At 46.7% G+C, this 22620-nt stretch overlaps 1 protein-coding gene across 4 annotated transcripts in view; it reads left to right on the forward strand.

Annotated features, from left to right (window-relative positions):
* The window catches only part of UNC80 (unc-80 subunit of NALCN channel complex), a 127165-nt gene that overhangs the window by 100604 nt on the left and 3941 nt on the right, over window positions 1-22620 (forward strand). For 3 of the 4 annotated variants that reach the window (XM_086615558.1, XM_086615560.1, XM_086615559.1), the window contains 10 exons: window positions 1874-2074; window positions 4281-4404; window positions 6358-6483; window positions 8304-8427; window positions 9179-9385; window positions 10920-11104; window positions 11998-12163; window positions 12801-12980; window positions 14925-15063; window positions 17050-17106. In XM_086615558.1, the coding sequence (XP_086471684.1) occupies window positions 1874-2074; window positions 4281-4404; window positions 6358-6483; window positions 8304-8427; window positions 9179-9385; window positions 10920-11104; window positions 11998-12163; window positions 12801-12980; window positions 14925-15063; window positions 17050-17106 (1509 nt within the window). The remainder of the gene's footprint in view (window positions 1-1873; window positions 2075-4280; window positions 4405-6357; window positions 6484-8303; window positions 8428-9178; window positions 9386-10919; window positions 11105-11997; window positions 12164-12800; window positions 12981-14924; window positions 15064-17049; window positions 17107-22620) is intronic. The other variant, XM_086615561.1, reaches the window with a different exon arrangement.

Raw genomic sequence — 22620 nt, forward strand, 5'->3', positions numbered from 1 at the left:
TAAACTATTTTATGTCCCTCTCTCAAAAGACGAGTTTAGCAGACTTAATCCATCTGCACAGAAGGTGTTATTGGTATCTTTTCTGGGAAGATACTTTCTTGTGAGAAGATTTCCATGAAGCAGAATCACAATACACAGTAGTAGCTGGCAAATAGCACGTTCTTTTTGAGAAAAGGTCTTTCATAGTCAAAGGTTACAGCAGTAAAATGAAGGGATTGATTTGCAGAAGATAATGAGTTGTGCTGTGATTCTCTTATGTATCCTGGAAAGTGCTGGAAGTAACTGCTTTATTGGGGTTGGAACCTGAATTGTTTTATCATAGTTAGCCCTAAATAAATGCAAACGTTGTCTTGATTCTTAAATAAATTCATTTCATAAATATCAGTGAAATGACTTGCAGGATTTAAACACTGTAGGAAATAAACTTTTCTAAGGAGAGAGCAGATTTACCAGAATGTGATGTGACAGCGATGGTCTTGGGAGGCTGACAGATGTCATTTCAAAGACTTCAGAAAAACAAGATAATACGCTAGCCACTTCAGACAGGATTCATCTCACCCAGTTTCAGCCATTTAAAAGTTAAATGTTTAGTCTGCAAAAGTCATAAAGATCTCTTTGGACCCAATGAAAAGGGAGTTGCACATCCAGTGAGCTCTTTATCCCAGTATTTCAGGAAGATAAGAATTTCCCAGGTTGCTTATTTCTGCATGAACAGAGCTAGAAGATTAACTGAGGTTGACGTCTCAAGTTGGATGAGACGAATCTCGTGCTTTTTAACGCGTAAGAAAGTTTTTGTGTACCATTATGTGCCACTGATATTGTATTGCCAGGAAGAAGCGTAATTATATGATAATTGAAATTTCAGAGTGTTTAGGAAAACAGACCTACTCCATGGTAGGACAAAGTAGTTGTAAAAAGTAATAATGAAGAAATACTGGATAAAGAAACACTTTTGTAGCGCTTTTGGTTAATCTAAGGAACTTGTTGCCTTTGATGTTGCTAGGCAGATTTAAAAGAGAATGAAAATACGTTCCATTAGTTGAAGGCATTTCAGAAGAAGCCTCACAATACAAATAGGATTGTACTGTAATAGTCCACTGCAAAGCTTATTGATGTTTCAGGAAGTATACAGGTTTCTATCCTAAGCTAGTAGATGTAGCTTTATTGCTTGTCTTTGCCACAAATATTCAAGTATTTCAGTAGGTCTTTGTTAAACTGCAAGTGTGAGTTAAATGTTGCCGTGGTATTTCACAGTCAATACAGAAAATGCCATTGGCAAGGCCATCTGGGAAGTTAGAAGAAGCAACAGCAGCACAATCTGTAGAGGTGTTAAGAGAAACAAATCAAAGCTGCAGGGAGTAATCCTACAAAGTGCAAGTTGTGTAAACCTATGGGATGGCATGTTATTTTTAAAATTTAACACCTAATAATCGCACAGGGAGACCTCTTAAAGTGGTGACACTGAAAAACAAGCACAAAACCAAACCAAATCACTCATTAATTGACATGCAGGTGATGTCAGGTCTGTGTTTCACAGACATTTGCAATGCTGTAGTCTTACTAACAGCTCAGCTACTTTGTTTTTAGCTACACAAATCTGTGACTCCTGATGTTCCTTTGGTGTGTTTAATGTCAGCGTGAAAAATACTCTGTAGACCATTAAGATGTCCATAAATATAAACAGTGGTTCCAGAAAAAGAATGTTAAAAGACCAGAAACTGTGATATCGGGTCTGAGTTTAAATAGCAGCACGTTCAACTGTTGCATCTTTTTCTTTTTACTAAGCTACTGAAGATTTGTCTGTTAGTTTATCGACATGTGTGGAGAAATGCAAGTTGTATTTGATTTTCCTCTTCACAAACCCTGGTTTTAGATTGGCAGAAATCGCACATTCCCTGCTGAAACTGGCGCCTTACGACACGCAGACGATGGAAAGCCGAGGTCTCCGGCGCTACATCATGGAGATGCTGCCCATCACTGACTGGACAGCCGAGGCGGTGAGACCTGCCCTGATCCTCATCTTAAAGAGATTGGATCGTATGTTCAATAAAATTCACAAGATGCCTACCCTGAGGTGAGCAGGTATAATGGAAACCCTCTGGGGTCCGTTTCTGATGTTGCAAGCCTTGAAGTGTGGGTATGTCATCTGACTAAAGCTGTCATGTCACAGTGAACCCTTACAACATATCAGAAAGTGAGCAGATGTGTTTATCTCTGTAAGTGTGCGTTTGTGTTGGCATTTTCGTTGTGTCTTCTGGTAGCAAGAGAAGAAATGCATGGTTATTAAGAACTACAGAGAGAACTTCCAGAAATCTCATTTTTCTTTCTCCAGAATAAGTCTTCAGATTTGTACCATCTCACTACCCTCTTTATTTATTTTAGCTGTGAGTTAAGGAGATGAATTTTATTTTTTAATGGAAAATCAAACTGCAGTAAGAGTATTTCTAGTGTGCCTTCTCATGGAAATACTGTTAATGCTCTCTGCAAAGATGAAAATAGTCTGGAGCAATACAGTAGCTTCTGAATGCTCCGTAGTAAACAGAACAGAACTGCATCGATTGCACCCAGTCAGTGGGTAGTGAAAGCCTGGTGCATCACATAACAGCGTGATGGTACAGGCTTGGGCAACTTCAGGAAGTGTTCGATATGGAGCGTTCCTACCTCGGAGGCAGTGAGACAAATCCAGTCCGGGTAGTATAAAATCTCTCAGCCCTGTGGATTTTTCAGTGATCTGAGTAAGAATAGTCATTGGTCCCAGTCACCCTCCTGGGCATATGCTTAAATCAGTCACTTGGTTGGCAGTCTCAGCTGAGAAGCTCAATGGTGTTAGAGAACATCAGAATTAAGGACTCAGACAAAACTTCAGGTCCCAGTGGGAATCATAGGTACCCTGCTAAGATGGATCAAATAGTAGGGAGGTGCTCTCTTCTTTCTGGCATCACTACCTATCACTTTCCTTTGGCTAACAATCTGCTGTAAGAAACTCCTGCCCCTGTAGGAAATATAGAGGCAGAAATTTTGATGCGTCTCCTTCCTGTTGGTTTGATTCTTTGCCATGTCTTGCCTGCTTCTCGCTTATTCTTCCCTTACTCGCTCATCCTTTCTTCGGCCTCAGAGGCAGCTTAGAGGTCTTCCTGTTCCTCTCTGTGTAAGCTGAATGAATACTCATAAATTAAAATTCCCTTCATATTCTCTCTGTCTGTGCCTGTACCTGTGCCTGGCTGAAACTACTCTTCTGTGTGCAAAGAGCTAGAGACAGCAAAGCCACTGGACCGAACGCAGCGGCTACGTTTAAACATCATTGGGCCAAGAAGCCTCTTAGAGACGGGGCTGAGTGCCAGACCCCAGGAGCCATCCACTGGGGTCCTCACATCAGAATCTTACGTGCTGCCTCCTGCGGGCACCCAGCTCCAAAACCAGTGTCTGACGGGAGCAGTGTATGTGTTAGAACAAGAACAAACTACTGTTCTGAAGATGTGGGAACAGTGGATGCTGAAAGATGAGCTGTTGGTCTGCGTAAGAACCTATGTAGTGAACACTTGATCCCCTGTGTGTCTCTAAGAAGTCTGCTGAGGAGCTTGACTAGGGTATTGTTTAGTCTTGAGCTGACGAGTTAGGTAGGCTTTGTCCTTCTGTCACCATAAGTGCACAGCCAGACGTTGGCTTGGGAGCTATACTTACTCCAGAGAGCCAGTCTCTGAGATGAAGGCTGTCAGCCTCTTGAAAGTTCGTTACCTCCGCTGTGGCTGCTTGTGGTTAGGAAGGACTCCGTTCAGCATCTGTCACGAGCCCTAAAAGCTGTTTTGGTGAAAAAAGCAAAGTGTCAGGGAAGAAAGGATCCTGGAATGAAGGACGTTGGTGCTGTTAGGGACTGACTCAGCCCTTCTGCACAGGCTGAGGAAGGTCAAGATGGTACTGCTGGGCCAGTTCAAGTTTAGGGCAGACTCTGGGAGTCACTCTGGCAGAGCAGAGGAGACGAAAAAGTGGCTTTTGGAGGCCACTCATAGCTGACGGTGGTTGTTCCCTTCCATGGGAACATCCGCAAGCGATGGAGGAGTGGCCTCAGCTGGCAGCGTGGCACGGCAGACCGCTGTCCCCACGCGGGCACGCCGGGGCGGCTGTCCGGTGGCTCCTGTTGGCTCGCCGTCTGTTGGTGCTCATCTCGGACGTCGTCGCTGTCTGAAGCGTCTCGTCTGTGGGCGTCTGTGTGTCGGTGGCCGCGTTGGCGGGCGTCGGGGGGCAGGAGGGCCGCGGCTAACGGCACTACTGTTGTGTTGCAGGCGCCAGGTTGAGTGGGAGCCTGCCAGCAGTTTGATTGAAGGGGTTTGTTTGACACTTCAGAGGCAGCCTATCATATCCTTCCTGCCTCACCTTAGGTCTCTGATCAATGTCTGTGTCAACCTGGTGAGTAGCCCAGCGGCAACCCCGTGCATCTGCTAAACCCTCCCCTGCCGTTGACTTCTCTGGACTGAAGATGACAGTTCGTTCCCGTTCCTGTCCTTTTACCTGTCCCCCTTGCCCCTCGCAAGGGGACTTGGCAAGTGACACTAGAGATAGCGAGGGTCATTTTTGAAGTGGTGCATGGGGAGATACAGTGACCGGTAGCGGCGGTCAAGCGATTTATTTCCGTTGCTTCCCACGCACCACTTTGAAGATCCACCTTTGCCAAGCTGAGCTGAGAGTTGAGGGCTGCAAGTTGGAGAGTGGGGTGGTGGAGACTGCACACACCTGGTAGAGACGGGGAGAGGGTGGCACTGGGGATACTTAGCATCTCCAGTGTGGAAGCACCCTGGTGGCTCTCAGAGGCCATCAGGTGTTGGCTAGTTAGAAGGGTTTGCATGGGTGGGTTCACTTCACTGTTCGCAATGTCCCTGGCTTGATCTAGTACAGGTTTGCACTGTACAATGTTCAGATCCCACTCTTGGTAGAATTTATGCTCCGAGGTGTGTTACAACGGAGAGGTGATACAGACGGAGCCTGTCTGGTCTTTCAGGGATAGACTGTAGTGCTTCTGCAGCTGTTACACTGGGGTCAGACCCTCGGTTTGGTATCAGTGGCACTCCAGCCATTTGGACAAACATGCCTGCTTATGTTCCAATGTGGAAAAAAGTACAAATAAAAGGGGAAAGGCTGCACCAGCATTTTTATTTTTCTTGGGTTTTATAACATTTTCTCCTTAGAACATGAACGTCGTAACTTTTTCTAGCCATTACAAAAAACCTCTCGGAGTTCACCAGTGCTCTGAGGGGCTTTAAAAACAACGATCATCAGCTAAAATGCAGTATCAGTTTTTGCCAGGTTCCTGCCCTTCGAGTCCATTCAGCACTCATTGCCCCAAGGGCAGAGAAGATTGAACCTGTCAGAGTCCATAAGACTTCTTCCTTGGTCAAGCAGAGGTAGCTACCTGAAGGTACCGCAGATCTGGGCCCTCGGACTACCGAGTGTTGCTACATGAGGAGGTTGCTACAGAGTTAGGTCAAATACAAGTTTAGAATGGACTTGCAGTTTGGCAAGCAGGCATGGCAGGCTGAATCACGCCAGCAAGCTCTCCAAAGGGCCTGCATCAAGAATTAGCCAGTGCTCTAAAAATATGCGAAAGCTCTGCGGTGCTGAAGTGCAGTCATCGTGCTTACATTCAGCTAGCTGGGAGCATCAGGGAAAACTACCAGGAAAAGATGTACTCTTACTGTTAGGAGTATTTTACCATTAGCTATCAGAACTATGGCCACTGTGAGCTGTGGGAGCGCCCCAGGCTGCATGCTGTGTCAACTGGAGACCAGCTGCATGACGAAGCCCCAGAAGAGGTCAGCCAGGAAGGTGGGGAAATGCCTAATAGATAATCCATAGTCGTGTTTAAGAGTTCCTGAGAACAGGCTGTGTTTGAGAGGAATCTGAACATTGTACAAAACCCGGCTTGGGTCAGACTTAGGACATTATTTCAAGTAGATCAGCAAGAGAAGGGAAAAGATGTCCAGTTTCAATGCAGACTTTTTGCTTTGATGACATATTTTTATTTGTTACAGTTGTTACATGACATATCCTCCAACTCTAACTGTTCCACCGGTCCAGTGCTGGTCATTCAGGGCTGGTACTGGGTACATTTATGAATGTACCAGGTTACCTGTGCACTCCTCCCATCCCTGCTGGTTCCCTCTTCTCCCCTCCCTTTCCCTGCTAGAACTCCCTCTCCTCACTGGCCCCAGCTCTCACAAGGACCACTGAGGGGGCCGGTTCTCCTAGAGCCACCCCGACTCAGTGCTCGATGGAAGACACCTCCATTTCACCGACGTTGGAGGATATGGCATGGATGGAACTGTGAGTAGTCAGCTGTGGTGATGTGCTCTGTTTGTATTGCAGGTGATGGGAGTGGTAGGACCCTCCAGTGTGGCTGACGGATTACCCCTTCTTCATCTCAGCCCTTATCTCTCGCCACCTCTGCCCTTCAGCACAGCTGTTGTCCGGCTTGTAGCATTGCAGATACAGGTGTGTCTGCCCTGGCCTGCGGCCAGGCCTGTTGTAGCTTCTGGTTGAGACACCAACTCATCGGTGCTCTGTTTTCTTACTGCAAAAGCTGGGCAAAAACTGTGGAACATACACCAAAAATGAAAGAGAAGCAACATGTACATTCTCTTGAAGGCTTGAACTGAGCTCAGAATTCACCTGTTGGGGCCAAATCCACAGCAAGCATCCATCAGCTTAACACTGCCATTGAAGGCCAGGGAGTTTGGCTGATAGATGCTGTTTAAGGCTCTGACAAGCACGTTAGGATTCTCTGCAGGATCTGAGGAGTTTGCGTAAGTCTCCTGCCACAGGGAGATGGGCCCTAGCTTGGGACACGTCCATGCAACCCTGCCTCTTTCTGTGGGAACATGTGTGCAACTGAGAGTGGAGCTTGTGCTCTTCTGCTCTTAGCTGAGCTGGTCACACGGTGTGTCAGCTCAAAAAAAGCAGGGCAACTTGGCTTTTCAGCTGCTGACTCAATAGTATCCTTGTTATCCAGAATAAAATAAAACATCCTGAACTTTCTGGAGAATTTCATCGCTACTCCTTTCTCGTAGCAGTGGCATAACTAGTACAGAGTCTTTCTGCCTCTGTGTCCCTCTCCCTCCCCATTGATGCGAAATCCGACAGAACGGTGACCAAAGAAGGGACAAATTTCCTGATCTAGCTCCAAATTGCATTTTTAAATATGCGTTGGCACATCCAGTTGAGTACTTCAGCAGGTATTTCTGAGCAGCAGGGCAGCTTGGGAAGGACCAAAACACAGTGCTGTCCCTCAGAGCATGAGGCACAAAAGGACTTTCTGGTACCAGCTGACACAGAAAGAGGACAGATTTCTTCCAGCTCTGAGGTAGTAATGGTTCTTTTAGTCGAAAGCAAAAAAAGGGCCACCTTCGCCTTCTCAGAAGTATTTTGTCTTTTTAAAAAAAACAGATGCAAAATTAATCACTTTTTAAAAAGTAATGGGAGTTTTTACTTTTATTATCCTCTTCCCCTATTCACGGACTTTAAATGTAATGAGGACCAAACATGTCAGAAAAACACTAGTAGTCATAATTCCTAATAATTCCATCAGGATATGAAACAGAAATAGTTCACACCCTACCAGAAAACATCTTCTCCTGGAATTTCTCAGCGCAGGTCTGCAAGTTTGAGGGGTTGCAAGGTTCAGTTGCATTTCACAGCTAAGTCTGTAGCAGCTGGGAAGCTATAAATGAGCAGAGGTTCCAATGACAGCCGTTTGCGTTTTCTCCTCTAAAGAAGATGAAAGACCTTCAAATTTAGGCTTGACTGTGTGTCAAGAAGTGCACGTGCATTTTATTTTCCAGGAGTTCATTCTTTGCGTTAGGGAGGATGATTGGGCAGCACAAAGTAAGGCAGAACAAAAAATGTGTTTGGGAATAGCCTCCATGTTCAGACAGCAGAATGTTTTAGATGGTCATTTGTGCAATTTGCTCTGTTCCTGGTTTATTCCCCGTAGTCTGGGTCAGATCCTCATGCCGTTTACAGCAGTGCAGAGTTTCGGACTAACACTCAGCTGACTCCTGTGGGATACACCTGGTTTGGTTAGGAATCTGGGCTTCCTACATCTTGGCTATGACAGGAGCGGGTGACCCCGTGTTACTCTGTGAATTCCTTTTGCCCCTGACTAAGTGGTCTCTGGGCTTCCAGCTCAATCAGGTCACATCGGTGCCGGTGTACTGTGTAAGCAGGGAGCCCTGGGGATCGCCATTCCCTGCGGGAACTTGTGTGCGTGATCTGCTGATGAAATCGTTTAATCCTTTCTTATTATTACTGCACAGGCTTTGAAAGAAGATTTCCCCCTAAGCCATGTCGTCTCCCCATTCACCAATCAGGAAAGAAGGGAAGGAATGCTTTTAAACCTACTGATTCCATTTGTGCTCACAGTAGGATCTGGAAGCAAAGGTCTGACTAATTTAACAAAAAGAATTTTTCTCCCCCTTTTCTGACAACCGATGTTTGCTCTTTCCCTGCTCTCTGTTGATTTTTTTTTTATTATTTTTATTTTTTTAATTTGGTTTTCTGTCACTGGCAGTGTGTCAGCTAAGTGCCCTTTGGGTCCGAGACTGAAAGGAGCCCCACGGGGAGAAGCTGTTGTTGTTGTTTCTTCTCTTTGTTCCAGCTGTGCCGTGGTTCTTGAGTCAGGTCTTACACAGATGGGCTCCTTCTTTTGAAACTGGAGTGCAGGGCAAGACGAGTCTGTGGTAGCAGAAGCCACAGAAAGGAGCAGAAGTCACAGAAATTGTGTGCCTCTGTGGGTCACTGTCCGCCCAATCCGTGCCGCTGGTCTGGCACAAGTCCTGCTCCTTGCTTTCTTCTGTAGAGGGTGATCGCTGGTAAATCCCTAAATGAAAGCAAAGAGTAAAGGGAGAGGGGAATGTCAAAAGGCAATGGGATCATGAGACCACTGAGCAGAACGTTTCTTTGTGCTGTGTAGCTCTGTGTTCGTGTATGTTCGTGTTGGTGCTAAAACAAACTTTGCCTTTGCTTGCAGGAGGAGAAGCAGCATAACAAGGTGTGGGGGACGGAGTTTTGGCTTAGGGGACATTTGGGATTGCACCTCCTTTTGGAACTGAGCAGGGTCTGGATCTTTTGGGTGTCTTTGGTGGAATGTAGCCTGATCTTTCTCTCTCTCTCCCCTCCCAACGCATCTCAGACAGTCCCTGGCTGGAGCAGCCTGAGGTCCTGCTGCTGCTCCAGACTGTTATCAATATCCTTCTGCCACCTCGCATCATCAGCACTTCCCGCAGCAAGAATTTTATGCTGGAGAGCTCCCCCGCCCATTGCTCCACCCCAGGGGATGCGGGGAAGGACCTGCGGCGGGAAGGGCTCGCAGAGTCCACCAGCCAGGCTGCCTACCTGGGTGAGTGATGGCTTCTGCTCACCCCTGGGAAGAGACAGAGGTAAAATGGAGTGTTAGAGACTGTAGATAGCATCTCAGGGCAGGTCTGAGCTCTTCAGAGCTGCTGTAGGTCTTGTCCTAAACAAGGGCCCAGGCCAGAGCGTGAAGCCAGGAGTACCTCTGGAATGTGTCGCGACGTGAGCAGCATCTGCACTGCAACTGGAGGAGATTGCAGCGCAGCCAGGAGTCGCGCAGTTTTCATGCTGCCAGGATATGGCAGTGAAGCCACAAAAGGCAAGTCAGGCTGCCTGCCAGCCCCTGGCATCGCAGCTTCACTGGCCTTTGGCTAGCTAGGGTGGAACATGATGTAGTCTGCCTGCCTCCTGGCCCTGCACACACACGGTCCTTACTGACTGGTGTTCCCTCTGCTCACGGTGTGCTGCTGCAAGGTAGTACTATATTTTCTCATATATGACCCATAGGTACTATATTTTCTCATATATGACCCATAGGTGAAAGGAAAGGAAAGGAAAAAAAATCATCAAATTGGAGATGCAGCAGCACTGCAGGTTATCAGGGCTATATGGGGGGAGTTTTGTCTCAAAGCTCTTGCTCCTTCAAATGGCTTCTCTGTTTCTGATTTTGTGAGAACATTTATCTGAAGGCTCTGAATTTATCTGAAGATCTTTGTTAACCCATATCTGAGGAATGGAGTAATGCTGATGAAAAATGGCAATGCACCGCTGGTTTAGCCCCCCACCCCAACAAACCTGGCTACAGATGTGTGATGGCTCAGATTTTTTGGCCATCCCATCAAGAAAGATGGAATAGTCACCCTTCCCCAAGCAATTCCCAGGCCTCCCTGTTTGTTCCGGACCAGGGGAGCGTGGAAAGGGGGAGATTCCTTGTCTCCTGTGAGCTGTTCATCACAGCCTACTTTGATACAAAGCATTGTTTTGAACCTCATCGCCGTTCGGCCCCGTTTGTAGTGCAGTGTTCTTGTGAATTACGGCCCTTGGCTTATTGGGCCGTGTTTTTGTTTAGATTCCAGTCTGGTGATGGCCCCTGCAGCTGCCCTGCTAGAAAGGTTCTTTTCCTTAGCCCGTAAATAACCTGGAGGTTACTGTGTTCACAGGGTGACTCTGTGTGCGGATATGCTCCATTAAGATTTTTGAGGTGATCTGATCAGCTGGAGCTATATTCCCCCCCGAGCTGCTTTCAAAAGATCTGAATTCCAGGAAGACAAAAGAACTCTGCAGGGAGGGAGAGGGGAAACTAGAGCAAGAGAATACACAGGAACTTAGGTGTGAAGTAGGAAAATTTCTCTGGAAATGGGACTCTTAGTCCTGATCCTGAGGCCTTTACGATAAGAAGCTTGCCCTCCTTCCCTGCCGCGCTTGGAGACTGATGGAAAAGAGAGTGGTGACTCTGAGGGGTGTGGGTGTGCGTGTGGACGTGTGTGCCCATGTCGGTTTGTGCCCTTCCTCCCTCAGTTCTCGTACGGGACACCGGTAACGTCTCTGACTGCCCTTTGCTGGTGTGTGTTCCCCTGTAGCCCTGAAGGTGATCCTTGTTTGCTTTGAACGCCAACTGGACAGCCAGTGGTACTGGCTGAGCCTGCAAGTCAAAGAGATGGCCCTGCGGAAGGTGGGAGGGCTGGCCCTGTGGGATTTCCTCGACTTTATCGTGCGAACACGGATCCCTATCTTTGTGCTCCTTCGGCCCTTCATCCAGTGCAAGGTAATGGTTGCTTTGGCTCCTGATTGATCGCTCCCTGAAGGCAAGATATCCTTCATTCCCCTGCTGAGAACAGAGGGACCGCGCTCCTGGGAGAACCGTGTCTTTACGTAGGGAGTGACTTGTCAGAAGTTAGCAGGGCTGAGAACCCTTCGAAACTAAATCGCAGGGCTTTTTTCCTAGACCTACTTCTAAAGAGTATGCCAGTCACACAGGAGCTGTGATCCACGGAGCACAGCTACTCTTAGTTCCCCTGGATGGGAAAGTACTATCGGGCTCGACCAAGAGGGTTTGCATGTGGACCTTATTTTGCAACAAAGGCACTCAAAGCGCTTGGAAGTAGTGTGGACACTATGAACCTAGGAGGGGTTGGCATGGTTGGCAGAAATCTTCCAGAAATCTCTCTTTTGCACAGAGCTGGGCAAAATACAGCTAACAGCCAGGAAGGACCATTCTGCTTTCCATCTCTGGGGTGAAGGTTCTGATAGGACTTTTGTGGCTGGACAGAGAGCTGCTAGGCTGAGGCGACCAAGGCTTAAGTTAATCATGGCTCTTCCCTGCTTACCAGGTAGACCAGCATATGGTACTCCAGCTTCTTTAGCCAGCCGTGTCTCACCACTGGGACAGACTAAGTCATCTTGGAGGAAGGAGCCATCTCATTTCTGAGGGTAGAGCTTAGCATGAGGAAGCCCTCATCCCCATGTGCCAATGTTAGTGAGGTTTTGGTATCTGTTCAGTTGTCCCCGAAAGACAGGTGGAAACCTCATAGCTGGCGTCAAAACCTCATCCCTACAAAGAGACAAGTCTGCTGGCTGCAGGCTCGTGCTGATCCGGAGACTAGTGCCAGTTCCCTGGGCACCGTTTCCCTGCAGTGCTAACGTGTCCTAACTTTGCAGCTGCTGGCCCAGCCGGCCGAGAACCACGAGGAGCTGACGGCCCGACAGCACATCGCCGACCAGCTGGAGAGACGGTTCATCCCGCGCCCGCTCTGCAAGAGCTCCCTCATCGCCGAGTTCAACAACGAGCTGAAGATCCTGAAGGAAGCAGTGCATAGCGGGTCTGGTAAGGAGGAGAGGGGAGAGTAAGGGCCACCAGCCCAGCTGGCCAGCCCGTAAATTAACTTGGGAGGCAGACCTGCCCACTGCCCAGGATAGGGATGGGGTGGCCCACCCACACCTCCACTGTCTCCTCCTTTCTCCTCTTGGTCTCTTTGTGATTTTTCTCTACCGTGAGGTCCATATCACGTCACCAAGGTGATGATGCACTGGATCCTCACTCCCGTGAGGGGACACTTTTCTCCTGTGACAGTCACCCTCGTGGCCACCAGATGGCAGCCACTGCGTGCCCGCGGCAAGAGATTGTATGTGCTTTGTTCTTAAGAAGGGAAAACAAATTCGAAAGAAAATGCTTCAGCCTTTTTTTCCTTGGTTCCCAAATTCACCTTGTTCCCAAATGTTGAAGCTGATGTGGAAAATATGGCACTAAGGTTGAGGGAGAAAACTGGACTGCATGAGAAAAAGAGACAGATTTTGGAGAGATGAGGTGAGCCAGGATAGATGTGTCTGTTGTATCACTGCTGCCAACCCTTGCCCCACCAGTCCGGGCAGAACCAAGTGCCTGACGTGATGGGAAAGCTTGGCTGGTTATTGATTTCCAGTGCCATCGCTGACTTGGGTTTGGTTTTCCCACTCTTGCGCAGCTTACCAAGGGAAGACATCTGTCAGCACCGTGGGCACCTCCACCTCCGCTTACCGCCTGAGCCTGGCCACCATGTCCCGCTCCAACACCGGCACCGGCACCGTCTGGGAGCAGGACAGTGAGCCTTCCCAGCAGGCCTCGCAGGACACGCTGAGCCGCACGGATGAGGAGGATGAAGAAAGTACGTGGCTACTGATTCAAGCTAAGACCCCAACATTGAAGATGTTTTTTTTGATGCCCCAGGGGATGACTGGGAGGGGAAGACAGTTGTCCCCGTCCCAGTGTGAACAAAAGGCCCCCAGGGGCACGAGGCTAAGAAACTGGTGTGGTTGCTTTGCAGTTCATGGCGTTAAAGCTTGGGTTGTTCCTCCTCATTCCCTCCTGAGCTCTGGGTAGGGAAGAGGGAAGGGCACAGGCAGATGCTTAGTGTGTGAGACCTGGGCTGACATGCAATCCTCACAGTGCTGACAAGGCATTTGGCAATCGGTCCGCTCTTGGACCTTCATCGTCACAGCAGGCAGGGGCTGTAGTTAGGATCCTCTTCCTGCAGGATCTTAGTACTTCCCAGTCATCACTTCTGTCCAGATGCTGCGACGTGGAATATGTTGTCCTTGTGCTGCATGGGATCCAGCTGTGACTCTCTGGAGTCTGTGTGGAATGTCTGTGTGCTTGTGTCACTCGATAAACAAAGAGGAAATTAAGCCTTAAACCTACTGACAACAGAAGCTTGATCTCCCTTTTGGGCAGCTGGCAGGTTCTGGGGTCGCCAGGCTTTCTGGTACCAGTTTAGAAGGAATGGGATGGTGAATCTTTTGAGAACTAATTTGCAGTGACCTGAATGTTGCTTTGTCATTGCAGCCGAGTTTCATGTTATTCTTGGAATTTTGCCTTTCCTCTGCTTCTGAGCTGTCCATCTGCTTCTGAGTTGTCCATCACTGAAAGCCAGGCTAGAAAACTCTGCTCTTATGTCGTCAGGCTTGGGCTTCCCCCTACTTTAGCAGGGATATTGTCTTCTGGTGCTGCAGTGGTTGGTTGCCTCAATGCCTGAAACCCACTTCACTTCTGTATTTGAGGACCGCTGACTCTTCCCCAAAGGCGTTAAAGAAAAAGGGTGGAAAACAGGCTTACAAGAAGGGCCCGTGCAGTTATGGCAGAATTGCCTTTTGGGAAAGAACTGCCAGCCTGAAACTTTCCAGGCTCAGCTGAACTTTATTTTATCCGGGTTCATCACTAAACTTTGCACAATCCACCCAGTCTGGTACTGCGGATACAGCACTCAGGCACTCGCTGTGGCAGACTGGTTTCAGCCTCAGATTAATGGTGAGCCGCTGCGTGGAGCGATGAGTGCTCTCTTCCCGTTCGCCTGCGGCGGTGTTCCCTTGGCTTAATGCTGCCGCAAAATATGTCAGTATATCAGAACCGAAAAAGGTCAAAAAGAAAGGAGAAAACGACACAGAATTTCTGCTTTGTTTTGTTTGTTTATTTGTCATTAGAAGTCGTTGTGGTAAAAACCACAACGGAGTCATTTCTTTCCAGGTACTTCATGTAATTTGAAACAGCACTGAAAATCTCAAGCAGTCCTGATCACAGTCCAGGGTTCAGTTGCAGTATGATGTATTTGAGTCAATTTATCCAATTCTTTGGTGGCATTTTAAAATGCATGTCCCAGAGGGTGTTAAAGGGTATCTGTTCTGCATTTTGCTGTTATATATTTTATCTTTTGTGACAGTGCTTTGCCATATCGCAGCAGCAGCAGTTTATTTCACACCAGCAAAATGTCCAGTTACAAATTTTATGCCAGAAAACACTGTATATTAACAAAGAATTTATTAAGGAATTAAGCCCTAGTGGAAGCTGAGTTCCCCAAGCACGTTTTCCTGAGCCACATAAGCTGAAGACATACATAAATCCCTGGGTTCCTCATCCTGCAGGGGTTTACACATACGTCTTTCTGAAGTGTGACTGTAAAATCTAATGGAAGTGTTCAAATTTGCAGGCTTGGGGTCTTGGTAAGTAAATGCTGGGTACACCTTTGGCATCCTGTTACCTCTGGACAACTGTAAATATGTAGGTGGGGTTTGGGGTGGTTGTTTCGTCTCCTTTCCTGTTTTTCCTTTCTTTCCAGATGACTCTTTGAGCATGCCCAGTGTGGTAAGTGAACAAGAAGCATACCTTATGGGTGCCATTGGGAGGAGACGGTTCTCCAGCCATCTCTCCAGCGTGTCTGCACCTCAGGCTGAGGTGGGCATGTTACCCAGCCAAAGGTAACAACATGGGCTTTTCACCTTTCCCATTATATTCACGAGAGCAGAAATGGTGCAGGTATATTGTGTGTACAGCAGAGATGTGGGAGAGCGGAGTCAGTGCCAGCGTAGTGACGCTAAATTTATTCATCCTGAAATAGTGCTGGACCAAGGATGCACAGTTGGAAATAACGACTGTCCAGGATGATCTGTGATGCGTTAGGTCCATAAGAACAAGCTACCATCCGTAGAAACCTTCCTCTTAAACAGCTTCCTAAACCCTCAGCACTATTATTTTCCCCTGCTACTACTGCGGATAGCAAATGGAAAACACATGATTTTGGGGTCATGCCTTGAACCGGGGGACCGTATGCAGTCTGTGTAGGGAGTGGGGAGGAATCCTGAGGCTGGGAAGCGGGGCAGAGGCATCCTGTTTGATTTACTTAGTTTTCTTCCATGTAGTCTTTGTCTTTCCTACAACAGTAACTAGCTTTAAAACCAGAAACATACTTGTTGATAGAAATAACTTTGAGTGCTTTATTGCTGGTTAATATGGAGTGGTTAGAAAGAGATTGAAGTTTGGGAAATGTACATCTTTAGAAGATGTAGAGAGAAGTTTTGCATTTAAAAATGATTTTTTTTTCCTTAAGTAAGCAATGTTTATTGTTTTATTTGTCTGCGACATAGTTATCCAAGGATATCTGACAATGGACAGATTAATTTACGTTATTTCCTTTGAACTTTTAAAGAATAAATTCTACATTATCTCTTGACCAGCCTTGGAAAATCAAACAACATTGTTCCCTCCCCAGTCTTGCTTGGAATTAAAGAAATAACCTTGATACATGAAGGAAAATTAACAGCTGTGGTACATACTAGCAGATATAGGAGAAGTGATTTACAAGACAGAAGTTACACAGATTTTATCTGGGGAGTTTTCACAAAAAGGGCTTACAGGAACTCACTTGATTTTTGAACTCAGTCGATTCAGTCCTTTTTTTTCTCCAAAAATTAATATGCAAGACTGCATTTTCCTCAATCTTTCACTGCCATCTTCAATGCATAAACTTCCTAAGTGTCACAGTTGGCTGATAACAGTGTTTGCTTTGTGCCATCCCAAGTCATGGTGATGCTGAGAAAAAAATACTTTAATTACAACAGAGCTTTGCCTCTCTACTTTTTAAGTTCATGGTATAGCAGGAGAATCTTTTCATCTGTGTAGGGAACATATGAGCTCAGCAAGCATAATCATAGTCCACAACATCATGCCCTTTCTAGTTATGGATGGTCTCTGGGCTTTCAGACTGCCTCACAAACGTAAACTAATTAATGTAAAGTAATATTATTATTGCTTTCCTGCTGGTAACCCAGCAGACTGCTTGCTTTCTTTCCTGTTTTTCCTATGGGCTGAGAAGGCTGCTCCTGCTAGAAAAGCAATGTGACTGTGTACTGGTTTGCCAGGATCCACGCCAGCTGTTTACTTACAGTTTCATTGCACTACGAGACCTTGTCTTCCAGATGTTTGTCCTTAGAGTTGTATCAGGAGAGTGGTCTATAGCTCATGGGAGGTGGATCAGCCCTCCCTCAGGAAGAAGTGGCTTATGGGGAAGGGGGAAGGAAAAAAGCTTTCTATGAAGCTGGAAGTAAATAGAACCGAAACAAATGAAAACGCTGCAGGAAAATGGCTTTGGAAACACTTCCCTGCCCTTATTTGCTGTAGAAACGCATCCTACCAAACTTCTCAGCCCCCCAGGTCTCAGCCCAAGATGTGGAAGTGTCCCCGTAGTGTAAACTCCCTCTAAAGACTGCTCCTGTTATCAGATGTTCTTTCAGCTCCTCTGAGTCATATGTGTGCTGTTGAGCGTGCAAGACCAAGTAATGTTACCGTCCTTTTTTTACTTTTTTTCTTCCGTTGATTTTTTTTTTTTTCCCTTGAAAACAGAGACAATCGCATGCTTTTTTGCATTTTCTTTCCCTAAATTCTTAATCTCCCTGCCCCTCCTGCAGTGAACCTAATGTCCTCGATGACTCCCCGAGCCTGGCCACTGAGGGCAGCCTCTCTAGGTACAGTCTGAACACTACCTGTCTGTCAGTGTGTGTGCTGGGAAACGAGCCGTTCCCGATCTCCTCTGTCTCTTCCCTCACCTTTTGTCGCTCTTTCCATCTCTGTCTCTTGTGGCTCATCGATATTCAGGCCTGCGAGTCAAAGGTGTAGCACCCCACCTTCAGTTTTCAGCTTTGATTGCCAGTGACTTTCAGGAGGCTGTGGAGAAGGGGAAGGAAAAAGATGTAGCAAGTGGAATAGCGGGCTGGCCTCGGGGCTTTCCCCTTCTTTAGTAATTGCTTGAAAGGCATGAGAAAGATTATCCACGAGGCATTAGCTGGAGCCTGTTGTAAGCATTAGTCTGGAGGCTTACATAAAACAGACATCTGTTTTTCCATTCAGCTCACAACGCTGTCACCACAAAAGACTTAATAACGATATCAAGCTGTGTTCTTTAACATTCACTAATAAAACTAATTATGATCACTCCCGTGGAATATAGTTCTCCGTGGATGCCTTACAGTAATTCTCGTTATCTTTACAAAGTGTTTCCCATCTCAAATGACACCTGAGAAGGGTTGTTGGTGAACACCACTACTACATATTTAAAATTGCCCCGTCAGTGCCAGAGTTCAGGTCTAGCTGTTCCCCATGACCCGCGGGAACCTGCGGGCAGGGCGGTTTGCGTGCAAACACTGTGACGGCCGTGCCCGTCAGATGGGCCAGGAGTGAGCCTAGAAGGGAGGTCAGCTCGGTCCTGTTGGTCATCCTTACTGCCCTGCTGCTGCACTCACACCTCCCAGCCCACCCTCGCGAGGTCGGAGAGCTGTCCGTAGTCCCAAGAGCATCTCTGTTTCCCAGAAGAACACAGGTTGGCAACACGGAGGGTAAGACGCTACTGCGTTACTTTACCGCACCAGCTGAAGATGTGGCACGTGTGTGAATGGTTTCCATTTTGTTAGCTTGGCTTTAGATGTCGGCAGTGGCTTTCCGAGGTGGGGACAGGCTGCTTTGTTTGTTTGTTCATTCTTCTCAGGTGACGAATGAAGAGTTTGTCATCGGTGGTGTCACTGAGATCATGCCATGATTCATGGTGTCCTTTGTGTCCGTGAATCCTGCTTTCGCAGGTCGGTCTCTAATTGGTGTTGGGAAAGACATGGGCGCGTTGGCAGAGACGGGAATATTGTTAGCTGGTTTCGTGATAAAGCAAAACGGATTGCGTGGTCATCTGAGCATGTTTTGGGGCCTAAAGAGAACAGAAGTCACTTAACCAAAGAGGTTAAGTGCTGTCTCTTAAGTAGAGCTAAAAACTCACTCCAGTTGAGGAGGATGACAAAGGAGAAGGTCCACATCGGAGTTACAGCCATAGTGACCCAATACCAGGTTACATAAGTGTTGAATTTTAAATGTTTTGGTCTTGTTAAGTCGGGGGAGTCACTCCTAAGAACGGTGGTGGGGCTGAGGAATACGAGACAGCTAAGTCAACAGATGAGTTCAAAGGCAATAATTTATTTTGAACCCTGAAACGTAATCAGCTGTACAGTGGGTTCCTGCTAATTTCTGTCACACCAATTTTCTCCACCCTGCTCCATGGTACAGAGATTTCCTTAGGCAAAAGGGTTAACAGATGTACCTGGGAGCCCGTCCTGTTGAGGTTCCATGTTCTTGTCAAGGAGCGGGCGCTAACATCCCAAGGAGAGGCGTCAGGGCTGCAAAGCCTTGGAAAGAATGAAGACAGGGAAATACTGCAAATTTTTAGAAAAAGGCTAGGTTAGATGTTCTGTGAGGAAGAGAGGGTGTTTCAACCGCATTGTTAAACGCACGAATTGGGTTCCTCCTCTAAAGGACAGAAGTAATAAAGCAGATGTTGTAGGAGCTGATGGTGCTGTGTGGGGATCACAGGGCAGAATTAATGTGTTTTTGTATTCAGGAACATTAGTTTTGAATAAAGCAGGCTTGAGTTTTCCTTACAGAACTTTGATTTCGGCTGGAGCACAAGGATAACAACTGTTTAGAGTTGCCTTCTGAATTCAAAAGACAATGTTTAGTCATAACTGACATAAAGAAATAAATCAGATGGAGACTAGACCCTTATGGAAGGCAGGAGTTTTAAATAAATTAAATAAATAGTGACAAACACAAAAAAAAGAATAAAGCCTGTTTCCCTTTGTTGTATAGCAATTAGAGGCAGCCATGTAGAAGAGCGGGGAAGGCAGGAAGGGGGACAGCATTTAAGTGCTCAGAAGTAAAGAGATAGCACGGGGTCCAGGGCTGAGGAGCATATGTGTCCAGCACTGGGATTTGTTGTGGTTGTGATCTGAGAGGAGAGGATATTTTCCCAAATCAGAAAGGAAGAAGCGTGAGAAGTCACTGCGATGGAAATCTGTTGCACAAACACGTTTCCCTTTAATGTTTGCCATTATGCCCAGAGTAGCTTAATGGTGCCTAATAGGGAAAATCAGAGTGAATTCACATTGCCAAGGCAAGCGAAGCAGATCTAGCACTAACTGGGCTAGGATGTGTCTGGGAACACAAGAGCTGGAGTTCATCTGCGTTTTAACCCATTCTCCACCGGCCTCTGCCCACTAACCCTCTCATTCAGATGTCTCGGGACGCAAAGTGTGTACGTTCTACCGTAACGGCGTGGCAAGCATGTCCATCTTTTAAACAGATGTTTAAACTCCTTGCTTCCTTTGTCTCTGCTTTGTTTTCTTCATTGTTCTTTCTTTTTTTTTTCCGGCTGCATGCTTCCTCGTAATTCATGAGCACCACTTTTTATAATTGCCAGCCCGAGAAAGTTTCTTTTAGCCCCCACTGTGTGACTGCACTGGCTGTCGTTTCTCGTAGTGCTGGCAGCATGCTTCCACGAAGTCGGGGTGGTTTGATCTTTTGCTCACCTGTCTCTGCCCTAGACAGATAAACCCCCTGAAAGAGATACTCAGAGAGTGACGGAGCATCTTTGTGTTGGGCAGGAAGAACTTCTGGTTTGTTATTCCCGAATAAATCTGGCGTGTGTACTGCTGAAAAACCCCTCTTTCCGATTCTGTTGCCACAGGAGGGAAAGGTACTGCCAGCTCAAATGGCATTTGATTCAGTGTTCCTCGATTGAGTCCCACAGGCTGCCAAAAAAACAGTATGCTCCTGGTCAGGTCTGGTAAACAAGGAGAGACAGAAAAGGAGGGAGGGAGGGCTGCGCACAGCCGACAGCCTGCCTGCCACGCTAATTTTCAGGGAAACAAGATCAGTAGTGCTGTTCTTTGATGTGAAAAAAAAAAAAAACAAAACAACAAACCCTCACAAATTCTCATGAAGTGAAAGGTTATATCCGAAAATTCAGTTACTCCTCTGAAATTTGTGGTCTTTGTGATTCTCTCTCTCTTTCCTTCCCTTCTTCAAAATTTGGGATAGAAGGCAAAAAGACAGCCACAGCGGGACTCTGCTGTGCGCAGGCAGCTCTGCAGAATCCGGCTGCTCTCAGACCCGCCTGTTGCCTGCAGTAGATATCTGCAATTTCAGCTCATAAGATCATCCCAAATTATACCAATTTGTGTAATGATTCAGTACTGGAAATAACCATCCACCTGCTCACTAAACTCGTTTCACTTATGATACAAGCCAGGCTGAAAATCCCAGACTCCAGCAGGAAGACACAAAGCCCAGCCTTTCGTTTGCTCCCCTATTGTTTGTCTGCAGTGCACGGATCATTCCATGGGAATCGTTTTTTCCCTCATGTACAGCCTCTGTGCCCTCACGCGGTCCGTGTACTCCTGTTACCTGTTGACTCGTTCAAAGTGCTGTCATGACACATGTGATGTGAGGTCGTTCCACCACTGCGCACAGTGTTTCGCACGGAATGGAACCATCGTCTTTCTGCTGCAGACAGTGATGTCTCCTCACTCACGGAACTAGGAGTTACTCTTCCTTCATCAGAAATTCTAACAGTGTGCTCAAAAGCCAATAGAAAATTATTTTCAAGACCTTCTCCTGCTAATTCCTACTTAATTCACACACTGGTAACTACTCTAAAAACTTCTTAAAATTCAGAGGAATCGTTTTTTATGCAATCCTAGAAATGGAAGATTAAGAAAATTCTACTAGCTGTAGTGTTGGGTAGTCTGGGTGACAAATCTACAGACTAATTTAAGCGCAGTGTCTTTGCTTCCATGCGGAACGATGTGTTACTTCTGGACCTACCGGTCATATCTGCTGCAGTCACTGTCTGGGTCAGGAGCACAGTCCTACTGACAGGAAGGGACTTTGAGGACTCTGCTTATTCAGAGGCGGGTGTTTGCGTGATGTTTAGGATGCTTTGGATGTAAATCGTGCCAAAACCCTGCGTAAAAGCTGGAAAATATGTTCCAGAGGCTGGTGATCTCATTTGGAAGAGCTGTCTGAGGGAGAAAAGGACTCAAATATATCTTGTTTGTTCTGGCTTTGAGCTCGCAGCGGCTTTTCATTTTTTTCCAAGCCACTGCAGCTGCGGTGAGATTGCCGAGGGCATGCCGAGGATTATTTGGCTGTGGTCAGACAATCAGAAGAGAAACAGCTTCAGGGTCTTAAGATGTCTCTCTCCTTGAAGTTGCCCATAGTCTCCTCAGCAGAGCTGGTAGAAACACGTGTATGGTTTAGTGCAAAGTCTGGCTTTAGTTTAAACTGCTAAGGGAGGAAGGAATAGGGCTTTCAGGTCAGGTAGCCAGACTTGGACCTGGAGCAGACCAGGAAACCCTCATGTTCTGTTCCACCAAACCTTCTAAGGGCAATAACTTCTGCCAAAGCGAAGAACGAGCTGTCCAGGAGACATAATTTGATAAGCCTCTCTGCAGACATCTTCCATGTCCTGTCCGACCATGTCCTCAGGTTTGTCTTCTTCCTCCGCTCCTGTAAGGTCAGATGATAAACCCTCACTCTGTTGGTGGTACGGAGCTCCTCCGGGGAGATCCAAGGAAAATATCTAGGGAAAAGAATGTTCTTTTCCTTTAGATTAATGCATGCCAAAGGCAAAAGGGACTGTGATACTGAATCTTCAAGAACGCACACCAGATATAGCTGGAAGTTGCTTTAGTAGGACCTGTGGCTCAGGGGATTCCGGTCTGTCCCGAATAAGCAACTGCCTGATTTAAAAGAAGTCCATCTCCAATGTTAGTTGCTATTGTAACCATCTGTCTCTCAGACATAGTTCGTTCAGCTGAAGTGTTTTGTGACCACTGTCTGCTAAACGACCGATTTTTAAAGGTTTGGAGGAATCCAGCACTTTGATAAAAATGAGGGGAGGGCGGGTGGTGTTTTGTGTTCAGTAGATTCCATGGGCAGGGGAAGGGTAGAATGAGACGGTACGTAGCGAGTATGTTTTGTTGCTAAAGGTTCTTTTACTGCAGATATTCAGATGTTTTGTGCCAAGATATTAAAAACTAAAAAGCTGCGTTTATATATATATAAAAAATATATAAAATTTACGTTTACTTGCCTTTTTTGTTTGATAGCCACAAAAAGACTTAAGGCTGCAAGTGTTGAGTGTGGGGCCTTGTTCACATAAC

The sequence above is a fragment of the Tauraco erythrolophus genome, chromosome 8, assembly GCF_009769465.1.
Source record: "Tauraco erythrolophus isolate bTauEry1 chromosome 8, bTauEry1.pri, whole genome shotgun sequence".
NCBI classification, from domain to species: Eukaryota; Metazoa; Chordata; class Aves; order Musophagiformes; family Musophagidae; genus Tauraco; species Tauraco erythrolophus.